A 21,793-nucleotide genomic window follows, 5' to 3' on the forward strand; every position below is an offset into this window, starting at 1 on the left:
TGATTTAAATTAATCTAACACTCTTAGTAGATAAAGTGGAAGTGAATACGTAATTTTTTTCAAAGATGTGGTGACCATAAATCCAAAGAAATGACATCTCTTTTCTTTAATAACTTCTCTTTTAAATTATGGAGAAGTGGTTACACCAAAAATTAAGATCAGAAGGTCTGTTATAAAGTTTTCTTTAGATTGGTGTTCAGGTATGTGACGGTGATTCCACACACTGTGATGGTAAGATGTGCTTTGGAGTAACTGCTTCGGAATATAATTTGACACTCTGAATTTTGAGGATAAACAAACTTCACAACTTTATGTCCAGTGATTTTACTTGTATGAGTTTATCCTAGTAATATCATAAAATATGCAAAAATGTACATGTACAGGGACATTGCTACAGAATGTTTTGGAGAAGAATTTGGCAATAACCCAAATGTTCAGCAATAAAGAGTTGCTTGTGAATTATGGCACTGCCTTAAAAGATGTGAGCAAGTCCTTTTAAAATTATGTTTTGGAAAATAATGACATAGGTGGGACATGTGCTCCATTTAATGTAGGTGTAAAGAATGAGAAATGGTATCTATAACATAGTTTCTGTCTTTTTTTTTTAAAATTGTAGTTATTGCCTTGATAATACTAAAATCTGAATAGTTCTTACCTGTGAGTCTGTGAGGCATGGGACACAGAGCATCTTTATTCTCCTTTGCTTGATTAGTTAATTAATAAAGTATTAATTCTGGATTAGGCTTTCAAAAGCAAATCAGCAAAAATTAGTGTTATAAGACAAAGTTAAGTACTTTAGTATTAACAATCTTCTGTGCCTAACAACTTTTAATTTTTAAAGAATGTTTACTTATTTATTTATTTATTTTCATCGACTTTAAAGGCAGAGAGAGAGAGAGGGGGAGAAAAACAAGAGACAAAGAGAGATCTTTCCACCTACTGGTTCACACCCCAAATAGCCTCAATAGTGAGACCTAAGCCAGACCAAAGCAAGGATCCTGGAACTTCATTCAGGTCTTCCTTTTTGGGTGGCTGAGGCCTAAGCCCTTGAGTCATTATCTGCTGCCTCCCAGGATGCACTGGCAGAAAGCTGTTTGGGAAGCATAGTAGCCAGGACTGGAACCTGCACTCCAGGAAGGCGTGCAGGCATCCCAAGGGGTGCCTTAACAACTGTACCAAAATGCCTGCCCTCTGACGTCTTTAGTTGTAGGAATACCTGTAAGTATTTGGTTGGGTCATTACAAAGTATTATCTCTTGGACCTACTTTAATATGAAGTGCCATTTCTAGAGAATAAAAGCTATCTCAATCCATTCCTCCCTCCTCCCTCCTGTTATCTTTGGGATGTCAGCTTTAGAAAAGCCATGTTTGGCTCTGTATTGACCATGTTACCCAATGCCCAGGTACCCTTGGCTACCACCCTGGGAATCCACACTCACCAGGCCCTGTCCTTCGGGTTCACCTGATCCAGCTGCCACTGTCTTCCTCTAGCTTCCTTCCTTCCATAGTGCCCTCGCAGCAGATTGTTTCGGAGGGTCCCAAGGAGGAGTTTTGTGTTCTCCTTTGCTGACATCTGCTGAAACAGCCAACATTATCAAGAGCACCTGAACACTCCATACAAGAACTCCCCTTACTTGGTTGGACTGGCCACCCTCAATGTTCTTGGAATTTTTTCTCTTACTTCTGTCATCAGAAAAAAATAATTTTACTTCCTTACCTCATGACTTTCTTCATATTCTGTCTGTATAAACATACACATAGCCTATCTCCAGATTAAATGCCCCCAAATGCCTCTATGACTCTTCTTCCTAGAGTAACCCAGCCATTTGGAATTCTAAAGCAGAAGAGGGTATGGAAGAGGACTAAGTCTATAGTTGCTAACATTTGGGGCTGTGGATTCCTTTGTGCATTGGGTGATAATTCATGGATTTATCCTCAGAAAAAGATTCATACATTTAATTCTGATTATAATTTCAGTGAAGTCCATCCATCCATCTTACGTTAAGAAACTCCACTGAAAAGGCACAAAGAGAGATGTTTGCTTACAAGGTTTTCAGCACTTAAAATTTAAAGCATCATAACAAAGTGACCACAGGGTGTCACTCTAACATCGACAGCACCCTAATGTTTAGATACAGGAAGATAGATCATAGGCCAATGAGCATGAAGATCTGGGTTAATACAGCTCAGTGAAGCAAAGCCCACTGGAAACTATTTGGCAAGAAGATTCAGGCAATTGCCTTTTGTGAACCATTCATGTTAAAGAGAGAGTGAGGGGAAACTAATCTTGGCAGCCTCCTTGTTATTGTGCTATTCAAGCGGGCGGGATGCCGTTGGCCTGGAGAAGCTGATCCTTTCTGGGAAAAATTAGAGTGCTTTTTGCGCAAATTGTACTATTTTATTTTTTCTTTTTAGAAAGTGCTGAATTTATTTTGTGGGTATTAGTGGTTTTCTTAAAAACAAAGCAAAACAAAACAAACAAACAAAAAAACTATCTCAAAAACCAGCTGCAAAATCTTAATTATACACTCCATTAGTCAAAACTAAGATAGTAGTTCTTCTTTTTTCCTAACGCAAAAAATACTTGAAATTTAAGGCTCAGAAAGGGATGTGTTAAAAGAGAAAACTTCTCCAAAATTACGCTAGTAACTTTAGATGCCTTGTTACCTAATTACCAAATCAGAGTCCTTTTCTTCTTTATCTACACCGTTTCCAAGTCTTTCTTTCCTAGCTTCTTACAATCTAGTACACAGACTGATGGTCCTCTTCCCCACTTAATGCTGTATAATTGTTCAGACCTGGTTAATGCCACTCTTAGGATCATTGGTTACTATCCTCACCCTGTCTTTTATGACCTTGTCTAAATATGATCAGAGTTGGCAAACTTGGAAGGCTTCCATAGCCTTGGCAACTCATGACAACAGCCTAGGATGGTTACTGGCGCCATAAACTAGAGTGTGAATTTGTTGGCTCAACAACAGGAGTCACTGTGCACTTGCTCCTCACGTGGGATCTCTGTCCTTAATGTGCTGTACATTGTGATTTAATGCTATAACTCACACAGTATGTTTTACTTTGTGTTTCTATGTGGGTGCAAACTGTTGAAATCTTTACTTACTATATACTAAATTGATCTTCTGTATATAAAGAGAATTGAAAATGAATCTTGATGTGAATGGAAGGGGAGAGGGAGCGGGAGAGGGGAGGGTCGCAAGTGGGAGGGAAGTTATGGGAGGGGGAAGCCATTGTAATCCATAAGCTGTACATTGGAAATTTATATTCATTAAATAAAAGTTAAAAAAAAATCTAGTACACAGTAGGGGATCAACAGCTTCAGACTCGATTCTGGCCTTTTCTTGCCCCTAAAAGCGTTTGTTAAGATCTGTAATGTAAGTAAAGCATATTTGTATCAAGACATATTTAAGGCTGAATTGGCCACTTCCTTAGCTTGAAATATCAAAATGAATGGTAGGAGGAGTCTGTGGTTTTACTGGAGCAAGTATCCCTTGATGGTGATGGGTTACATTGACTCGATGAATGAATGGTTTGGTACATTGCGTTAGACCTTACCTGAACACAGTGTTCAATAACAGGATGAGACTTCTGATGGGACTTGCTGTGAAGACCAGATAAGAAACACACCTGGCAGATGTCAAAGTTCAGACACTTCAGACAGCGGTATCTGCCGATTAAAATGGAAGTATGGTTTACATCCTTACTGGTAGGTGAACAAAGAAACCAACTTTTAAGTGGATAATGAATACTCAAAAACATACAGGAAATGGGTAAACTATCAAGGGAGTATGGAGTTTCTCCCAAATTTTACAGACATAATAAATGGCTTTGTTATTTTTTCCTTTTATTTTAAGATTTATTTATTTATTGAAAGGCAGAATTAGAGAGATAGAGGAAGAGATTCCCTCCCCAAAATGCTGCAACAGCCGTGGCTGGGCCGGGTAAAAGCCAGGAACCAAGATCTTCCTTTAGGTCTCCCATTCAGGTGCAGGAGCCCAAGCACTTGAACCACCTTCTGCTGCTTTCCCAGGCACATTACCAGGGAGCTGGATCAGAAGTGTAGCATCTGGGACTCAAATGGACACCCATATGGGATGCTGGTGGTGCAGACAGTGGCTTAATCAGTTGCAACACAGGGCCAGCACTTATTTTTTTTTCTTTTAATTTTTATTTATTTATTTGTCTGAAAAGCAGCTAGATAGACAGAGAAAAGGAGTGGCTGAGATCTCTCATTTGCTGGTTCATTCTCCAAATGTCAGAACAACTGGGACTAGACCAGGCTGAAACCAGGGTCTAGGAACTCAATCCAAAGAGCTTTTATCATCACCTGCTGCCTCTCAGGGCAAGCATTAGCAGGAAATTGGAATGGAAAGCACAGCCAGGACTTGAACCCAAGCACTCTTATATGGATTGGGGGCATCCTCAGTGGTTTTCCAACTGCTATACCAATTGATCATCCTTGTTGCTTTTATTTAACCAAAGAAATCTTCTTTTGATAGTGTCTTCTATATGGTATTATATTAATATGATTTTATTCAACAAACTATGGTTAAAAAAATCTGATCCTTCCCCATAAGATACAGTGTGAATTCTTTAGGCAGAGTACTGTGTGCTATAAGCCTTATGAGAGATCTGTAAGTCTGCATCCATATTTTTGCATCATTGCATAATGCAATCAACTACCTTGAATTTTATTCACTAACAACTACAACAAAAACCCCAGGATTTTCTCTGGCTTCACTAGAAAGATCTATGAAATGCCATAATATTAGAACTACATTTTTGCATGTTTTTGGGGAGAATTAAGCCATTGACAAAGAATGTTGAAATAAGCTCTGGTAATTTTCTAGGAGTTTGTACATAGGAAAGAAAGCAGAGGAAGGAGAGTTTCCCATCAGTCAAAAGCTGAGTGACACCATATCTGCATTTTGTGACAAGCTGACATTGCGAACTTTCTTTTATCAGTGGTCACAAACTTAAAATTCCTTGTGGTCCAAAGAGGAGAAGAGAATCTTGAGATACTCTCGGAAGGAGGGGTATCTTGTAACACTTGGAAAATACTATGGTGTCAAGGCAGGGCTGATGAGACCTAAGAGTCATGAATTAATAACGTATAAGCATATGTGAATGAATCATACAGTTGCCTGTACAATATCAGAGCTCTGTACAATTGTTCCTGATATTTTGACTCTTCTCTGGCTATGGGTTTATTTGACATAAAGCTCTGTCTTCCTCCATGCCAACGACTGGTAAGAACAAAGTGACTGCTAGTCCTTTTAGCCTTGACATAAGCTCCTCAGGTCAGAACAGTCCCTAACCACCCTACTTTTCTCTTATATGTGACTTGCCTTGTCCCTGTAAGCATTGGAGTTTTCAACTATTTTTTTATATTTTAATTTTTTAAAATTTTAATTAGCTTCTAACATACTCAATGTGCTTTGTAGATATGATTCTAAGAACATAATGATATTCTATTCACCCCTAAAAATTCCAAAAAAACAAACATAAAAAGATTCCAGTGCTTTTCAAGTTTCTGGTCTTGCTTCACAAAATGTACATGGAAGCTTGAAGTGTCAGTGAGCACAAGGAGGCGATATGTGGTTGAATGCCAAGTGCAAGTCAAGGGAAATTAGTGCTACCAGAGAGAGGCAGAGGGGACTCTCTGTGGGCTGGTGCAGTTGAATGAGCTTTTGTGGAAGAAGTGAGACTAATGCTGTCTATGAAGGCTGGGCTGAAGATAAAAGCAGAGGAGGGGCCGGCGCCATGGCGCACTAGGTCAATCCTCCGCCTGCGGCACCTGCATCCCATATCGGCGCCGGTTCTAGTCCCGGTTGTTCCTCCTCCAGTCCAGCTCTCTGCTGTGTCCTGGGATAGCAGTGGAGGATGGCCCAAGTGCTTGGACCCCTGCACCTGTGTGGGAGACCAGGAAGAAGCACCTGGCTCCTGGCTTCGGATCGGCACAGCTCTGGCCGTTGCAGCCATTTGCACAGTGAATTGTGTCAATGGAGGGAAGACCTTTTCTCTGTCTCTCTCTCTCACTGTCTGTAACTCTACCGGTCCAAAAAAAAAAAAAAAAAAAAAAGTGGAGAAAATCCAGATAGAAAGAAGAGGAAGAATAAGGTAACACAGACTGCGGTAAACAAGAAGGGTTTAGAGGCCATCCAATCTCTCAGCTCCACTATTCATCCTGAAGAACAGAGGAATAAAAACTTGAGGCCAAGATAGCAGAAAGTTTTTCCAGTCTGATCCAAGCCATGTGAAGGCAGAACAAGAGTATATAAATGCCTTGAGATCGACCTCAGCTGCCTTTGTTTACTGCTTTACCTCAACAGATCTCATGGCAGGATATTAATAAGTAACATTGAGTGGCTATGGCAACAGCTACAGTTTTGAGCACTTTCTATGCATATGCAGTGTACAGGTGTTGAGCAGTCAATCTCCATGGAAGTTCTTTAAGGTAAAGTATTCTTGCTATTGTACTCTTTTTACAGATTGAGGAAATTGAATCAAGAGAATTTAAGTAACTTCCACAAAGTTATAACTATTTAGTGTTAGACAAGTTTTGAGCCCTGGTATAACACTGGAATGAAGAGCCTGCTGTTTTAACTATTACATCAGACCACTAAGGTGGGAGGCTTGAGGTTTTTATTCATATACCACCATTAATAACTGGAGTACTAATAACAGTTGGATTGGAAATTGAAACTCACTGCTTTAGAGCATACATGATATCTGGTAGCTTTTCAATGAATGTTATTTGAATGACGTTGAATGAATGATTAATTTTCTTCAATAGGAAAATGAAGCTAGCAAATCCTGCCCTAGCAGCCTTGCAACATAATACCAAGCTTTAAAAAGTGTTCAACAAGCACAAGTGAGAAGGCATTCACTTTTCAAAACATGGGGAGGCATTCACTTTTTCAATACAGTGTATCATACAATAAAGGGTTATTTGATGAGCTATCCATTTTAGCTGCTTTGTCTAGCACTACTGTATAACTACATTTGACATGTCTAGGACAATATTCTGACTCCAACCTTGAATCTGTTTCTCTATGGGCTGTAAAATGCATACAGGTGTATGAAATGAGAGGGGTCCATGTTGATGATTTTGTCCATAAAGAAGCAAGGTTTACCCCCAGTCACATCTAAACCTCACAGAGCTCATGGAGGACATGAACGCGACTTATCCTTCTAGGATTTAATTACTGGTTTAGAAACAATCTCTGGTCTTCGTACATTTCTTTCTTTGAAAGGCCAAGTCTTTGTCTTCTTCTGACTACTTGTGGATCTTTAAATGCTTCTATTGTAAAATGGCTTCATAAGCTTCCCTAAAACCAAAGCTATTATTTGTGTTTTCTGAGAGCCAAAAACACAAGTTTAAGGTTGGTACTGTAATACATCCAAGGCATCGTCCGTATACCCAGAAAGTTAGAGCTACAAGAAGCCTCAGACATCGTTTGGTCCACCACTCCTTATTTACCTATGCCTTGGATGTTTAGGGGGAAAGAGAATTCACATGAAAGCATTTTTCCGAGGAAGCTTAATCTCACTTTTGACAGATAAGGGTGACCTGAGATATTTTTTTAAACTCTTTGAGACAAATTTTTGCCATCTATGAAATAGGAATAATGTCAGATTTATGTTATTTATAATGACTTTGTAAAAATTTCAACATAAAAGTGGTTTATGTAATTTCAAAGTTAATTTTGCACCTTTATGACATATAATAACTACAAAATTATATAAAACACAACTTTCACAATCTTTTTTGTTAAATGATTGCAATATGCATAAAACACAATAATATTCATGTTCCTTCACTGTCCAATAAAAAGAGTTTATTTTTCATTCTAGTGTAGAGATTCCTTTGGTCATGCTTGGCTTGCAACAGTCTTTCTCATTTATATTACATAGTTTAGTGTGGTTATTTGCAAGGAGTTTTTCATGACTGAAGTTTCACAGTGTCCTCCAAACTCTCTGCAGACTTAATTTGCTTCCTCAGTGAAATTAAAACCTGGGTTTTAGTAGACACGGAAGAGCTATTCTCTGGGGAGCATGTTTGAGGGAGGCCTGAGATAGTGAATGACAGAAGTCCTGAGGCCCTTGGCTCCTTCCCCTTCTAAGGACCCTCAGCTTTGATGTGTTTTTGGTTACCTGGATGCCCTAGTGTATCAGTCCTACCACATCCCCAGCCCCTACACCTGTGTTCACCCAACACGAATAATTGGGTTCCCACGCCTGGCATTTACCTAATTTTCCTGCTTTATTCCTCCAGCCTTTAATAGAAATTCTAATTTTACTTCCTTATTGCTTTATTTATGGTACACGTATAACTCTCTTTATCTCAGATAAAATACTTTTCCAAAGGTATGACTCTCTCATCCCCAAACCCAGCTTTCAGATATGCCTTTTCTCCCAGTGGAGAGAAGATCAGGCCTGTGTTGTTCTACCATATGCTGATCATTTGTTTGGACTTAAGGTTTTGTTCTTTGTTGTCTGTACAGGGAGACAGCACAGTATCAGACCATCAGCCCCTGCCACTTGTTAAACATGTGAACTAAGACATTTAACATCTCTGGAAATTGTGCATAACAATATTACCCTTATAGGAGCTTATAACTTGTTTTAATGTTGTTATGAAATATTGTTTAATGTTATTTAATGTTGTTGAAATGTTGTTGGTGGTGACTCCAAAGTATTTAAGAGTTTTTTTTTTTCCTGCAACCAAATATAATTTTTTTTTCTAGGAGCAATAAAAATGTTACTGGCTGGGGATGGCATTCTGGAGCAATGGGTTAAGCCACAGCCTGCAATGCCAACATCCCATAGGAGTGCCAGTTTGAGTCCCAACTGCTCTGCTTCTGATCTAGCCCCCTGACAATGTACCTTAAAAATCAATGGAATATGGCCCAAATACTGGGGCTCTTGCCACCCACCTGGGAGGCCCAAATGGAGTTCTAGGTTCCTGACTTTGGCTTGGTCCAGCCCTGGCTGTTGTGGCCATTTGGGGGTGTGAACCAGTAGATGGAAGGTCTCATTTTCTTTCTCGCTCTCTCTCTCTCTTTTTAAAAGATTTTATTTATTTTATTTGAGAGTTAGAGTTACAGACAGTGAGAGGGACAGACAGAGAGAAAGGTCTTCCTTCCATTGGTTCACTCTCCAAATGGCCACAATGGCCAGAATTGCGCCAATCCGAAGCCAGGAGCCAGGTGCTTCTTCCTGGTCTCCCATGCGGGTGCAGGGGCCCAAGGACTTGGGCCATCTTTTACTACTTTCCCAGGCCATAGCAGAGAGCTGGAGTGGAAGAGGAGCAACTGGGACTACAACCAGCACCCATATGGGATGCTAGCACCACAGGCAGAGGATTAACCTACTGCACCACAGCACTGGCCCCCTCTCTTTCTCTTTCTCTTTCTCTTTCTCTTTCTCTTTCTCTTTCTCTTTCTCTTTCTCTCTCATCTCTCTCTCTCTCTAACTTTACCTTTCAAATAAATAAATATTTTTAAAAGTCAGTTTAGAATTTAATATCAATCAATTATAGAATCAATCAATCGATTATAGAAAATGAATAGAATTTATTGTCAACCAAAGTGCCTCATGCAGAGAATTATTGAGCCCATGAAGTCAACTGAGTTCTGGATGTATGAGAAGGACACTGAAGATAATACTGCTCCATGTTCAGAACCATTTGGAGAATGACAATCTGTGGATACTGATGGTGACTATACCTCAGTCCTAAGATCGGGAAGGTCCGACAGATGCTGCACCGGACAGGGTGAGTGACAATTTCAGTGATTGATAGTCTATAACATGTTGGAAGCCACAGGAGGATCAGAGGCTCAGACTGCATCCAAGATAAGAATTTCTCCTCTTTAATTGTAGGGCTCAACACCTGAAAGACAATGGCTTTCTAAGATGCATTTCTAGGTATAGCTGTGTATTTTCATCTTTTTTTGTGGCTGTATTCCTGGCAACTCTGCTGAAAATGTTTATCACATGAAAAGTTGGAGGCAAGTCTGCCTCCTAAATGAGGTTGTCTAGGATGCCATATGGGGTCCATAATTTAAATTAGTCGGCAAACTCTTCAATGATGTCTGTCCCCAACTCCTAGGGACATGTGCATGGCACTCACCCCTTGGAAACAGCCTCTTGTGGCACTTTCCACAGAGCACAGAGAGCAACTCTCGCCCACAACAGCTGGGATCTGCAAGAAGCAATCATGTTAGCTTTTAGAAAATGTAGAAGTATATGGCCACTTGAATCAGCAAACCTGAGTGAGAGGGCTGACGGGCAGGAAGTCACAAGTATTTGTTTTCTGAGCTTGAATGAACTGTCTCAATAGAAGCAAACAAAATACATTTCTGTATTTAGGCAGTTTGAGTTGAGACAACGAATGAACAAATTGAGGTGGGTGAGAGAAAAAAGTCTGGTAGTTGGGGCATTAAAGAGATGGCTTACGTTGTTTCACTTATTATGACACTGGTCAAGTTAGTTTGACCTTTCTTTGCCCTTGTTACCTATGGAATGCATATCACAATGATACTTATTGCAGTTTAGGGTAATTTTGGGGGATATCTTTTAAAACTCTTTAGCATCATCTCATTTAACAAACACCAATGTCTGAGGTAGGGTGGTGATCATCATGTTTATTAAAACAAGGAGTGAAAGGAATGAAGTCAGTATGTTGAAGAGACACCTGCATTTCCATGTTCATTGCAGCCTTTTTCACAATAACCAAGATGTAGAATGAATCCAAGGTTCTTTTGACATTGAAGAATGAATAAAAAAATGGTACACACATACAATGGAATACAATTCATTCTTAAAAAGGAAGGAAATCCTGTCCTTTGCTACAAGATGGCTGAAACTGGAGTACAAAATCCCAAGTGACACAGAGAGACAAATATTGCCTGATATCATTTGCAAGGGGTATCTGAAAGAGCTGAACTTATCTAAAAGAGTAGAATGGTGGCTTCTAGGGTCTTAGGTGTAAAGGATATAAATGTTCAGTTATTAGATGATGACTAGTTAATAATACTGTATTTTATTCTCAAAATTTGATGTAAGAGCAGATTTTAAGTGTCCTCAACCCTCACGTCCCATATATGGTAACCATGGGTGATTGATGTATTAATTTTTTTTGTTGACTAAACATTAATTAATTTGTTCACACTTTCATTTGAAAGACAGAGGGACAGAAATATAGATCTTTCTATTGTTATTTTATTCTCCAAATACCTGCAACAACAAGGTCTAGGCTTCCATCATGGGTAGCAGGGACCCCAGTACTTGATCCATTACCTGGTGCTCCTCAGGGTACACTTTAGCAAGAAGCTGGAATTGGAAGTGGAGTTCCAATCCCGGCACGGTGGTATGGGATTAAGGTGTCCCAAGGCGCATCTTAACTGCTATAACAATTGCCCTGAGTGTTCATTAATTTGACCGCAGTAATTATTACACAATGCATTCCCATGTCAAATCATCGTATTGTACACTTTGAATATGCTCATATAATTTTTATTTATCAACCAACTATTTTTTAAGATTTTTAAAATTTATTTATTTGAGAGGCAGAGCTACAGACAGAGAGAGAGAGAGACAGAAAGGTCTTACCTGCTGGGTCACTCCCCAATGACTGCAATAGCCAGAACTGGGCCAATCTGCAGATAGGAGCCAGGAGCCTACTTCAGGTCTCTCATGTGGGTATAAGGGCCCAAGTACCTGGGCCATCTCTGCTGCCTTCCTAGGCCATAGCAGAGAGGTGGATTGGAAGAGGAGCAGCTGGGACACACATGGGTTGCTGGCACCACAGGGTGGGGCTCAGCCCACCATACCACAGCACTGATCACTCAACCAAATATTTTTAAAATAAAGTAAACAAGGGTTGATTGATAGTCAGCATTTTGTATAAGATAAAAAAAAAAAAAAAAGCAAGTGTGCTGCAGAAATGGGAGTCTCACTCCAGAGTGCTTTATACTCTTTGTTGAAGGCTGTCACAAAATTTTGTAACATTTGAGTCTCATGTATATCCTAGTAGCTCAATGTATACAAACTTATTCAGTGCTTTTCATCTTTTAATCACAGTCACCATAAGTAGGTTAACTAAGAGATTGAGAACTCCTTGTGACTGCCAAGATGGTGAGGGATTTGGCTCTGACATCATGCAGATGAATAGATATATGTATTGTCACTTCTATTTGTTCCCGTTTGGTAACAGGTCCTAATTTTGCATCTGATGTCTTCTGTACAACAGACTCTCAGCAGGCATTGCCTGCAAGCTCAGAAGTAATCGAAGAGACCCCCCTGCTGAGTCCATCAACTTGAATAAACATTCTTCTAATCAGGAAAGTGGCACTTAGAATCTCTTTGCTGACAATTAGCCAGGCAGAAGTCAACAAACATTTGTGTAATGGTGACAAGATGGCTTGTACTCTAAATGGATAATAACCCTGTCGTGACTGTAAGTAACTATTCCCAGTGTTATTTAGCTTTTGTCTGAAAAAGAAAAAAACTCATTACCCATCTTTTGTCCTGTGAGTACTGATGAACTAACTGGACCACTTATTTAGACTGTGTTGCTGATTCAACATTAAACCTCCTTTGCTGTCCTTGAGCCCCTAGAAAGGAGTTTTACCTAATTTGTAAAATAAGGGAGGTAGATAATATGGCATTAACTTGCCAGTTCTGATTCTGACATCAGTGAAAATAAAGCTAATTCTGTCATGGATTTTGGCCTAAATTTTTGCTTGTAAGTGTGTTCACAAAGATTTTGTGGATTAATTGCCCATTTGACTAATTTCTTGCAGGTGTTCTATGGAAGAATTAAATGTGGCATGCTGGAACAAAGCAGAGCACCACTTGAAATGATAATTAGGAACCTTAGGGGAGGATTTGACTCACATAGTGGGGCTTGGAATTTTCTGTGGGAATAGTCTGAGTCCATAATGGAAGTGGATAGGATGATAATTTGCTATGCAAATCTCTACCTTCCTAATAGTTTTCTCAGGAGTGCACTAACACATGGGATGTGTGGGGCATGTGGTGCTGTAGAAGCTGCCATTTCAGCAGCTGATTAACCTCAGTTGAGTCTGAAACAAGGGCAATATTTTGGGACCCAAGTCAGGAAAGGAGTATAAGAAATTCTAATGAAGAAAGAAAAAGCTCCCTCAGCCCATATTCTTTCTTTACAACCATTTTCTAAACATGCTAGTCTTAACAGTTTGGTTGTGTAAATGGATGAGCAGATTTTCTAATTTTTTTTTTATTTTTTTTTGACAGGCAGAGTGGACAGTGAGAGAGAGAGAGACAGAGAGAAAGGTCTTTCTTTGCCGTTGGTTCACCCTCCAATGGCCGCTGTGGCTGGCGTGATGTGGCCGGCGCACCGCGCTGATTTGAAGCCAGGAGCCAGGTGCTTCTCCTGGTCTCCCATGCGGGTGCAGGGCCCAAGGACCTGGACCATCCTCCACTGCACTCCTGGGCCACAGCAGAGAGCTGGACAGGAAGAGGAGCAACTGGGACAGAATCCGGCGCCCTGATCAGGACTAGAACCCGGTGTGCCGGTGCCACAGGTGGAGGGTTAGCCTATTGAGCCGCAGTGCTGGCCAGATTTTCCTATTCTCATAGGCTCCCCATCTGCTTGAGTTGTGAGATGTGGGGTTATTGAATAAGGGCCTATGCTGTGGTGGTTCCCTGAGACATTCTTGGGAGTCCTCAGAAAAGGGGCATAATCACCAGAACAGATTGGAAGTGTCTATACCTGATGTTTTAGCCTTATACCATGTTTAAAAATCATCATTATAATTAAGAAATATACACATCTTGGAGAAAGATGAGCAGGGTAGAGCAAGATGGTAGGATAGAACTCTCTAGTTATCTCTACAGAAACATCAATTTGGGCAACTATCCAGGCAGAAAACTACCTACACAAGAGCTAAGTAGACCAGGTAATAGATTATAGTGTCTGTTTATATAGCATAATAAAACAGGTGTATGGAAGAAGGTACAAAAGATAATTTTTACATTACCTGCAGCACCCATCCTCCCCCAAACCACAGCAGCACAGCTTGAAAAGATGTTATCCACTTGGGGGAAACAAAGGAAAGTAGCATAGGACTTTACATTGGGCTCCAATATTGGGCTCACTACCATTATTCAGCACCAGATAGAATACCATCATGCCTAACTGTAGGCCATACCTGTGGACAGAGCATTTATATGTGCCCTGGTCCTGGATGGGAGCTCATAGGCTCTGTGAGATGAGCTCAAGTTCCACTTGCTGATTACATGGCTTTGGGTTCTAAATAACTCACAGTCATAGGCAGGACACAGTGGCTGGGAGCTTGAATTAAACCTTGTATGGCACAGTTGTGATGCTCTTGGGCTTAAGGCACCTCCTAGTGCTGTGACATCTGCAGTGTTCATGGGTTTAAAGGCCACAACAGATGATCTGCCTTAAATTTCTAGACAGGCTTACAGCTGAAAGAGGTTCCCAGGAAGAGTTGGATCAGAGCCAAAATAACTTCTATGCAGAGATATCAAAACATAACTACAGGATCAAGAACTATCAGGGAAATATTATGTCACCAGACAAAATATCGTGCCAGGGACTGATGTCACAAAATGGACATATGAAGGTGTCAGTGATGTAGAGATATATGAGCTGCCAGACAATGAATACAAAACAACCGTTTAAGGGAAGCCAACAAATTACCAGAACACACAGAAAGATAATTCAGAAATTTATCAAAGAAATTTAACAGAGAGGTTGAAACAAACAAAAAACTTCTTGGAGTAGAAGAATAAACTGCCCAAATGAAAAATGTAGCAGAGAACATCAACAGCAGGATTCCATAAGCAGAATTATATGTGAACTCAAACACAGATGGTTTGGAATATGAGTTTTAGTGTCAGTAGAGAAAGAAGAAAAAGACTTAAAGGGAATTAAGAAAGCTCATAAGTTATAGTATGAATCATTGACATTCAAGAGGGAGTATAGAAAGATAAAGTGATAGAAAGTGTATATATGGAAACAATAAATGGAAACTCTCCTAACTTGGAGACAGATATAAATATCTACATATTGAAAGATCAAAGGTCTGTAATCAGATTCAATCTAAATAAGACAACTTCACAACATACAGTTGTCTTTTCATATCTTCAACTTATGTGTATATGGATTAAATCAATCCCAGATTCAAAATATTTTTTAAAAGTTGTATCTGTACTGAACATGTACTGACTTTGTCTTGCTTGTCATTGCTCTCTAGACTACAGAGTATGCCAACTAATCTCATAGAATTTACATTGCATCAGGTTTTATAAATAATCTGGAGATTATATTATATTAGGTGCTATAAGTAGTCTGGAGGATGTTCATAGGTTATATGAGAATACCATGCCATTCAATACAGCATTCTTGGATTTTGTTAGCTGCATACATCAAAATATAACTGCATTATAATTAAATTTTCAAAGGCCAAAGAGTAGATCCTGAAAGCAGCAGAGGAAGAGCAACAAATCACATATATGGGAGTTTCACTGAGCAGAAAGTTTATAGGTCAGGAGAGAGTACTGAAGCAAAACTACAAACCAAGAATACTGTACTCAGCAAAGCTGGTACAGAAATGAAAGAGAAACAAAGACTTTCACAAATGGAAGCTGAGAGTATTCATTACCAATACAACTACCTTATAAGAAATATTAGAGTTTTTCAAGTTGAAAAAGTCTATTAATGAGTAACATGAAAACCTGTAGGAGTATAGAACTCACTGGTAACAGTAAGTACACAGCAAATTCAGAATGCTAACTTGAGGGTGGTATGTAAATCACTTACACGTTTATCTTTATTAACAAAAAAATTAAATGATAAAACTATTAAAATGATAACTGTACTAGCTTATTAAGGAATATTCAATGTAAAGAGATGTTAATTGCAAAATTCCAAATGGTGAGGAGTAATTAATATGTGAAGGATTTTTTTGTAATCAAAGTTTAGTTGATAGAAGTTTAAAATAACCTGCTATAATTGTAAGATTTATTTGAAAGCCTCTAATATAAGCAGAAACTTTTAATAGATGTACTAAACAAAAAGTCAAGGAATCAGAATACATTACTAGAGAAAAACACTTATTCACAAAGGAAAGAAATAAGAGAGGAAAAAAGGAAGGATCTACAGAACAGCAAAAGAACAATTTTAAAAGTAGGAGTAGTTGTGTTAACGTAGGTAAGCAGACACCTAGGATAACCAGCGTCCCATGCGAGAGCCCATTCTAGTCCCTGCTCCTCCACTTCTGATCCAGTTTCTTGCTAGTGAGCCTCGGAAGGCAGCAGCAAATGGCCCAAGTGTTTGGGCCCAGGCATATGCGAAACCCAGATGAAGCTCCTGGCTCCTGGCTTTGGCCAGGCCCAGCTCTGGCCATTTCAGCCATTTGGAGAATGAATCAGCAGATGAAAGATCTTGCCCACTTTTTGGTTCTCCTCTCTATCAAACAAATAAGTAAATAAATATACATTTTTTAAAAAGTGGAAGCAGTAAGTCCTTATCTATTATTAATTACCTTGAATATAAATGGATTAAATCCCTCAATTAAAAAATATAAGGTAGCTGCTGAACAGATGTAAAAAAACAACACTCAGGTATAGCTTTCCTAAAAGAAACTCACTTCACCTGTAAGGATACATACAGAGTGAAAGTTAAGAGACTTTCAATCAGCAACTACAAAATTTGACAAAGAAAGTCATTATATAATTAATTATAAAGGAATAAATTCACCAAGAGGAAATATTTTAAATATATATTCAGCCAACATCAGGACATCTAAATATATTTGAAGGGAGAAATTAACATAAATAAAATATTAGAGAACATTAGCACTTCACTTGCAGCTATGGAGAGATTGTTTAGATAGAAACTCAACAAAGAAATATTGTATTTCAACTGTACTCATGCTCAAATAAACCAAATGTATATCAACAGAACATTCCTTCCAATTCCTGCAAAATAACACATTATTCTCACACATGGAACATTTTCCAGGATAGATCATATGTTACGTCACAATATACATCTTTAAAAAATTTAAGAAAATTGGGGCCAGCATTGTTGTGTAGTATCTAAGGCTGCTGCCTATGACTTCTGCATCCCATAAAATATTCAGTTCTTGTCCTGACTTCTCCACTTCCAATCTAATTCCCTACTAACGTCCTGGGCAAAGCAGCAGAGATGGCCCTAGTGTTTAGGCTCTTGCTACCCAGGTGGGAGACTCAGATGAAGAACCTGGCTCCTACCTTCAGCCTAGGGAGTGAACCAGGATATGGAAGAGCTCTCTTTCTGTCTCTGTATCTCTTTGTAACTTTGACTTTCAAATAAATAAATCTTTAAAAAACTTAAGAATATTTAAATCATATGAGTAGCTTTTCTCACTACAATGTAATACATTAGAAATCAATAACAGGAGAAAACTTCAGAAATTCTACATGATATACAGGAGTGAAAGGGCATAAAGAGTCTACAGAAAAAGGAAACACTTTGGAATGAGAAAAAGAGACTGCTAGACATCTTCTCAATGGTACTTATCTGAATCTACAGAGATGCATCATTGTCTTTGACTAGGCCATTTTACAACTCTGTAGAGATTAGAGTTGGCTTATTGAAAATTGATAGCTATTCAAATAATTCTTATCTACATGGACATGTAAATAAATTCTGTCCTGGTGGAGAGCAATCTGCCATCTCTGATAAAAGCTAGTCTTACATTTACTGAAATTTGCTTTTATACTCTTAATCTATTAGTTGTTCCATATCTATCTGTCTGCTCTTTGTTTTCCCCCTTTTTGAGTAATTGTACATCTTAAGGTGCCTTATTTTAATTAATGAATTAAATAGATTTAAAACATTTTTATTTATGAATATGAAATGCAGAAAAAGAGAGAGAGAGAGAGAGAGAGAGAGAGATCTGATCTGCTGGCTCATCCTTCAAATGGTGGCAAGAGGCAGGACTGGGCCAGGCTGAAGCCAGGAGCCAGGAACTCAATTTGGGTCTCCAGTGTGGGTGGCAGCAGGACACTGGATCAGTGGTAGAGGAACCAGGGCTTAAACTCAGGTACTCTGACATGGGATGGGATATGGGCACCCCAAGCAGCATCTTAACTGCTGTGCCAAATGCTTGTCCCCTGACTAAATACATTTTTAAAAATATGTATTTATTTGGGAAAGAGGAAGAGTGAGACATAGAGAGGAAGGAAGGAAGGAAAGAAGAAAGGAAAGAGAAAGCAAGAAAGAGAGAGAGAAATAAAGAGATAAATAGAGTGCACCCATCCTCTGGTTCACTTCTCAAACACCTGCAACAACTGGGGCTGGGCCTGGCTGCTGGGAGCTAGGAACTCCATCCAGGTCTCCCACATGAGTGGCAGGGTCTGAATTACTTGACCCATCACTACTTCTTTTCTGGAGTTTACATTAGTAGAAAGCTGGAATCCAGGGCAAGATATGGGTATGAACTCAGGCACTGCAATATTTGTAAAAGCATCATAATTTTATGTTTTATTTTTAAAGAGAAGAATCAGGTAAATTCAGTTTGATTTGTTATGCTAAGGAGTTCAGACTTTATCTTACAGATATGAATGTCCAACATAGAATGTCAAGCATAAGAGTAACTGCATTTTGGAAAGGCCACCATCTCAGCACTGAAGAGTTGTGGGTGTGGGGGCAGGTGAGCTGGAGAAACCCATTAGACCGCACTTGTAATAGGTCAGGCTAAAGTTAATGGAGCCCATACTAAAATAATAGCAGTTACTATAAAGGGGAGAGTGCATGGAAAGCTATATAAAGATAGAAATGACACTGAACAAACCAGATTCTTTAATAATAGATGTGGCTACTATAACTGAAATAAATTTAGAATTCTTAAGTAGGGACTTACCTGCTGTAAATCTGTTAGTAGGTTTCTCAAAATCCTTCGAGTCATGCGTGCTCCAGGGTCATAACCTGCCTTGTTATTTTCTGCATAGAGCTGAAACAGAGCTAGATACATGGGGAAAGGGAGGAGAAGAAATCCTTAGGTTGAATTTTTGTGTTTTATCTTTGAAGAGTATGTGCTTTGAATGAACAGTTTGTAGGCATGAAAAGAAAGGGAGAAGAAATTTATATTCTTGATAATTTACTTATTTTGAAGGCATTTTACACTGAATCATTGAATAACTAATGAAAAGTCAATCATAGTTTGACCCCTTGATGATTCAGTGTGTCTCTGATGAATCATGAGGTTGGTAAATGACAATATGAGGATCATGCCAGTCTTTAAAGGAATAACAATTACTGATGTGTGGATTCTTCCTAAACAAATAAATGTCAAGGTCAACTCATTAATGCCCAATTAGAAAGTTATAGATCTTTTAAAAATCCCCAGTTCTACAAGTATTAAGCATTTTTCTTTAATAAACAAGCAAGTCATGCTGATTCCATGCTGAAGAATGAAAGTCATCATGTTGGGGTTATAGGAGTGGTTGGAGAGGACAGTGCACTTGGGACTCCAAGTCACAGCAATTCAGGACACTCAAACCTCCTGCCCATTTACCTCTGTATTTTGTGAGAGGGCTGTCCCCTGAGAGGGCAATTAGGGCAGCAGCCACAGGCATGAGCTTGAGAAAACCTGTTCCTGTACTGTATGGCAACAAAACACAGAAAAAGCGGAAAGGGTAATGTTATTCTTGATGAAGTGATTTATAAAAACTATAACTATTAATGGATGTTTCTTAGATGGAGTTATGAGTTCTAGTTTTTCATGGCCTCTCTTCCTGTATCTGGAATTTGGAAGGACAGAATATTGAATTAAAATGTTTTATCATTCATTCATTCAGGAAATTTTTGCTGGATGCCTCTCTGTGCTAAACACTGGGAATGCAAGGACACATTCTGTCTTCTTCATGAAACAGGCAGCCTAACTCCTTAGTTCTCAGCTGTCTGGAAACCAAGCAACAAAGACAAGGACAAAAATGCAAAAGGCGCAGAAGTTTATGTATCCCTGCCCCCTAAAATCCCCAGTTCACAGCTCTTGCTTGGAGCCTAATAATCTTTTGCCTACTTATTATGTAGCTTATAAACCTGCAAAGGAATTTTCAAAGGCAGGAAGATGATTAGAGACAGGGACTGATCATAGAAATGGCAGTCAAAAGTTTAAGGTAGCTAAAAGCATAAATGAGTAATTTGAAAATGTTTTTATACTCATTTATTATTCATGCAATTAAAAAGTAAATAATAAGCCAGAAAAGATGTGTAAGGAAATTGCCCAGTGGTTTAATGCTGTACTTGTCCCAGGAGGCAGACTTAAGGATACCAGGAGGTATCCTTAACATCAAAAAGTTTCTTTAAAAATTGAAATTTAAAGATAAGATTATTTTGGCACAAACATTGTGAAATTCATGCATTTTTATACACATTTTCTATGAGCTTTTTGAAGTCTCTGCATATTTCTTCTTTACTCTTTTTCTCTGCACCCCAAATGTTTTGCCCACTCTACAATTTTTAAAAAGTTAATTTTAAAGAATGAGGTCTACTGAGTCAGGAATATACACATAAGGCAAACTGAGAAGGTGCAAAAGACTATGAACCCTACAGCTCAGCAAAACATATACTCACCACACACACACACACACATACACACACATACACACACATACACACTCATACTAGCAGAATCAATGACTCCAAAGCACCTGCAATCAATGGTTTGATACACTCTAAACTGGCATATAACTTACCCAGTCATGCGCAGCTTGTCTCACGTTATTCTAACTAAAAAATGAAACAGGGTGCTTGCACTGTGGTGTAGTGGGTAAAGCTACCACCTGCAATGCCCGCATCCCATGTAGACACTGGTTTGGCTCCCAGGTACTCCACTTCCAATCTAGCTCTCTGCTATGGCCTGGGAAAGCAGTGGAAAATGGCCCCAAGTCCTTGAGCCCCTGTACCCATGAGGGAGACCCAGAAGAAGCTCCTGGCTCCTGGCTTCGCATCAGCGCAGCTCTGGCCATTGGGGCTATCTGGGGATTGAACCAGCAGATGGAAGACCTCTTTTTACCTCTGCATCTGCCTCTCTGTAACCCTGTCTTTCAAATAAATAAGTAAATTTTTAAAAAAATTAAAAAAATAAATGAGCATGTCCCAAATTGTACATTGGACTTGCCCCAAATGGTGGAGTTAGAAATGTGCCAGGGGATTCCAATACAATCCCATCAAGGTAGCATGTACCAATGCCATCTCACTAGTCCAAGTAATCAACTTCTGTTCACAATTGATCATAATGAGAGGACTAAGAGTCAAAGGGATCACATAAACAAGACTAGTGTCTGCTAATACTAACTGATAGAACCAAAAAGGGAGAGAATGATCCAACATGGGAAGCGGGATACACAGCAGACTCATGGAATGGCAGATGTCCTAAATAGCACTCTGGCCTCAGAATCAGCCCTTATGGCATTCGGATCTGGCTGAAGAGCCCATGAGAGTATTTTAGGCATGGAAAGCCAAGACACTCTGGCAAAAAAACAAAAACAAAAAGAAGACCTAAATGAAAGATCTCTGCGAGTGAGATCCCAGTGGAAACAACAGGGCCATCAAAGAAGGAGGTAGCTTTCTCTGAAGGGAGGAGAGAACTTCCACTTTGACTATGATCCTATCGGAATAAGATCAAAGTCAGTGAACATTAAAGGCTTCCATAGCCTTGGCAACTCATGACTAGAGCCTAGGGAGATTACTGACGCCATAAACAGGAGTGTCA

General features: G+C 39.2%; 1 protein-coding gene across 1 annotated transcript in view; it reads right to left on the reverse strand.

The window, feature by feature from the left end:
* DYTN (dystrotelin) overlaps positions 1-21,793 on the reverse strand; it is a gene marked incomplete at its 5' end in the record, with an annotated part of 72,823 nt that overhangs the window by 33,838 nt on the left and 17,192 nt on the right. Inside the window, 6 exons of the mRNA XM_062201576.1 lie at positions 1,446-1,572; positions 3,570-3,681; positions 9,746-9,909; positions 10,150-10,221; positions 18,938-19,038; positions 19,592-19,677. Coding sequence (XP_062057560.1) covers positions 1,446-1,572; positions 3,570-3,681; positions 9,746-9,909; positions 10,150-10,221; positions 18,938-19,038; positions 19,592-19,677 — 662 coding nt within the window. The remainder of the gene's footprint in view (positions 1-1,445; positions 1,573-3,569; positions 3,682-9,745; positions 9,910-10,149; positions 10,222-18,937; positions 19,039-19,591; positions 19,678-21,793) is intronic.

This window comes from Lepus europaeus, chromosome 1, assembly GCF_033115175.1.
Source record: "Lepus europaeus isolate LE1 chromosome 1, mLepTim1.pri, whole genome shotgun sequence".
Lineage (NCBI taxonomy): Eukaryota > Metazoa > Chordata > Mammalia > Lagomorpha > Leporidae > Lepus > Lepus europaeus.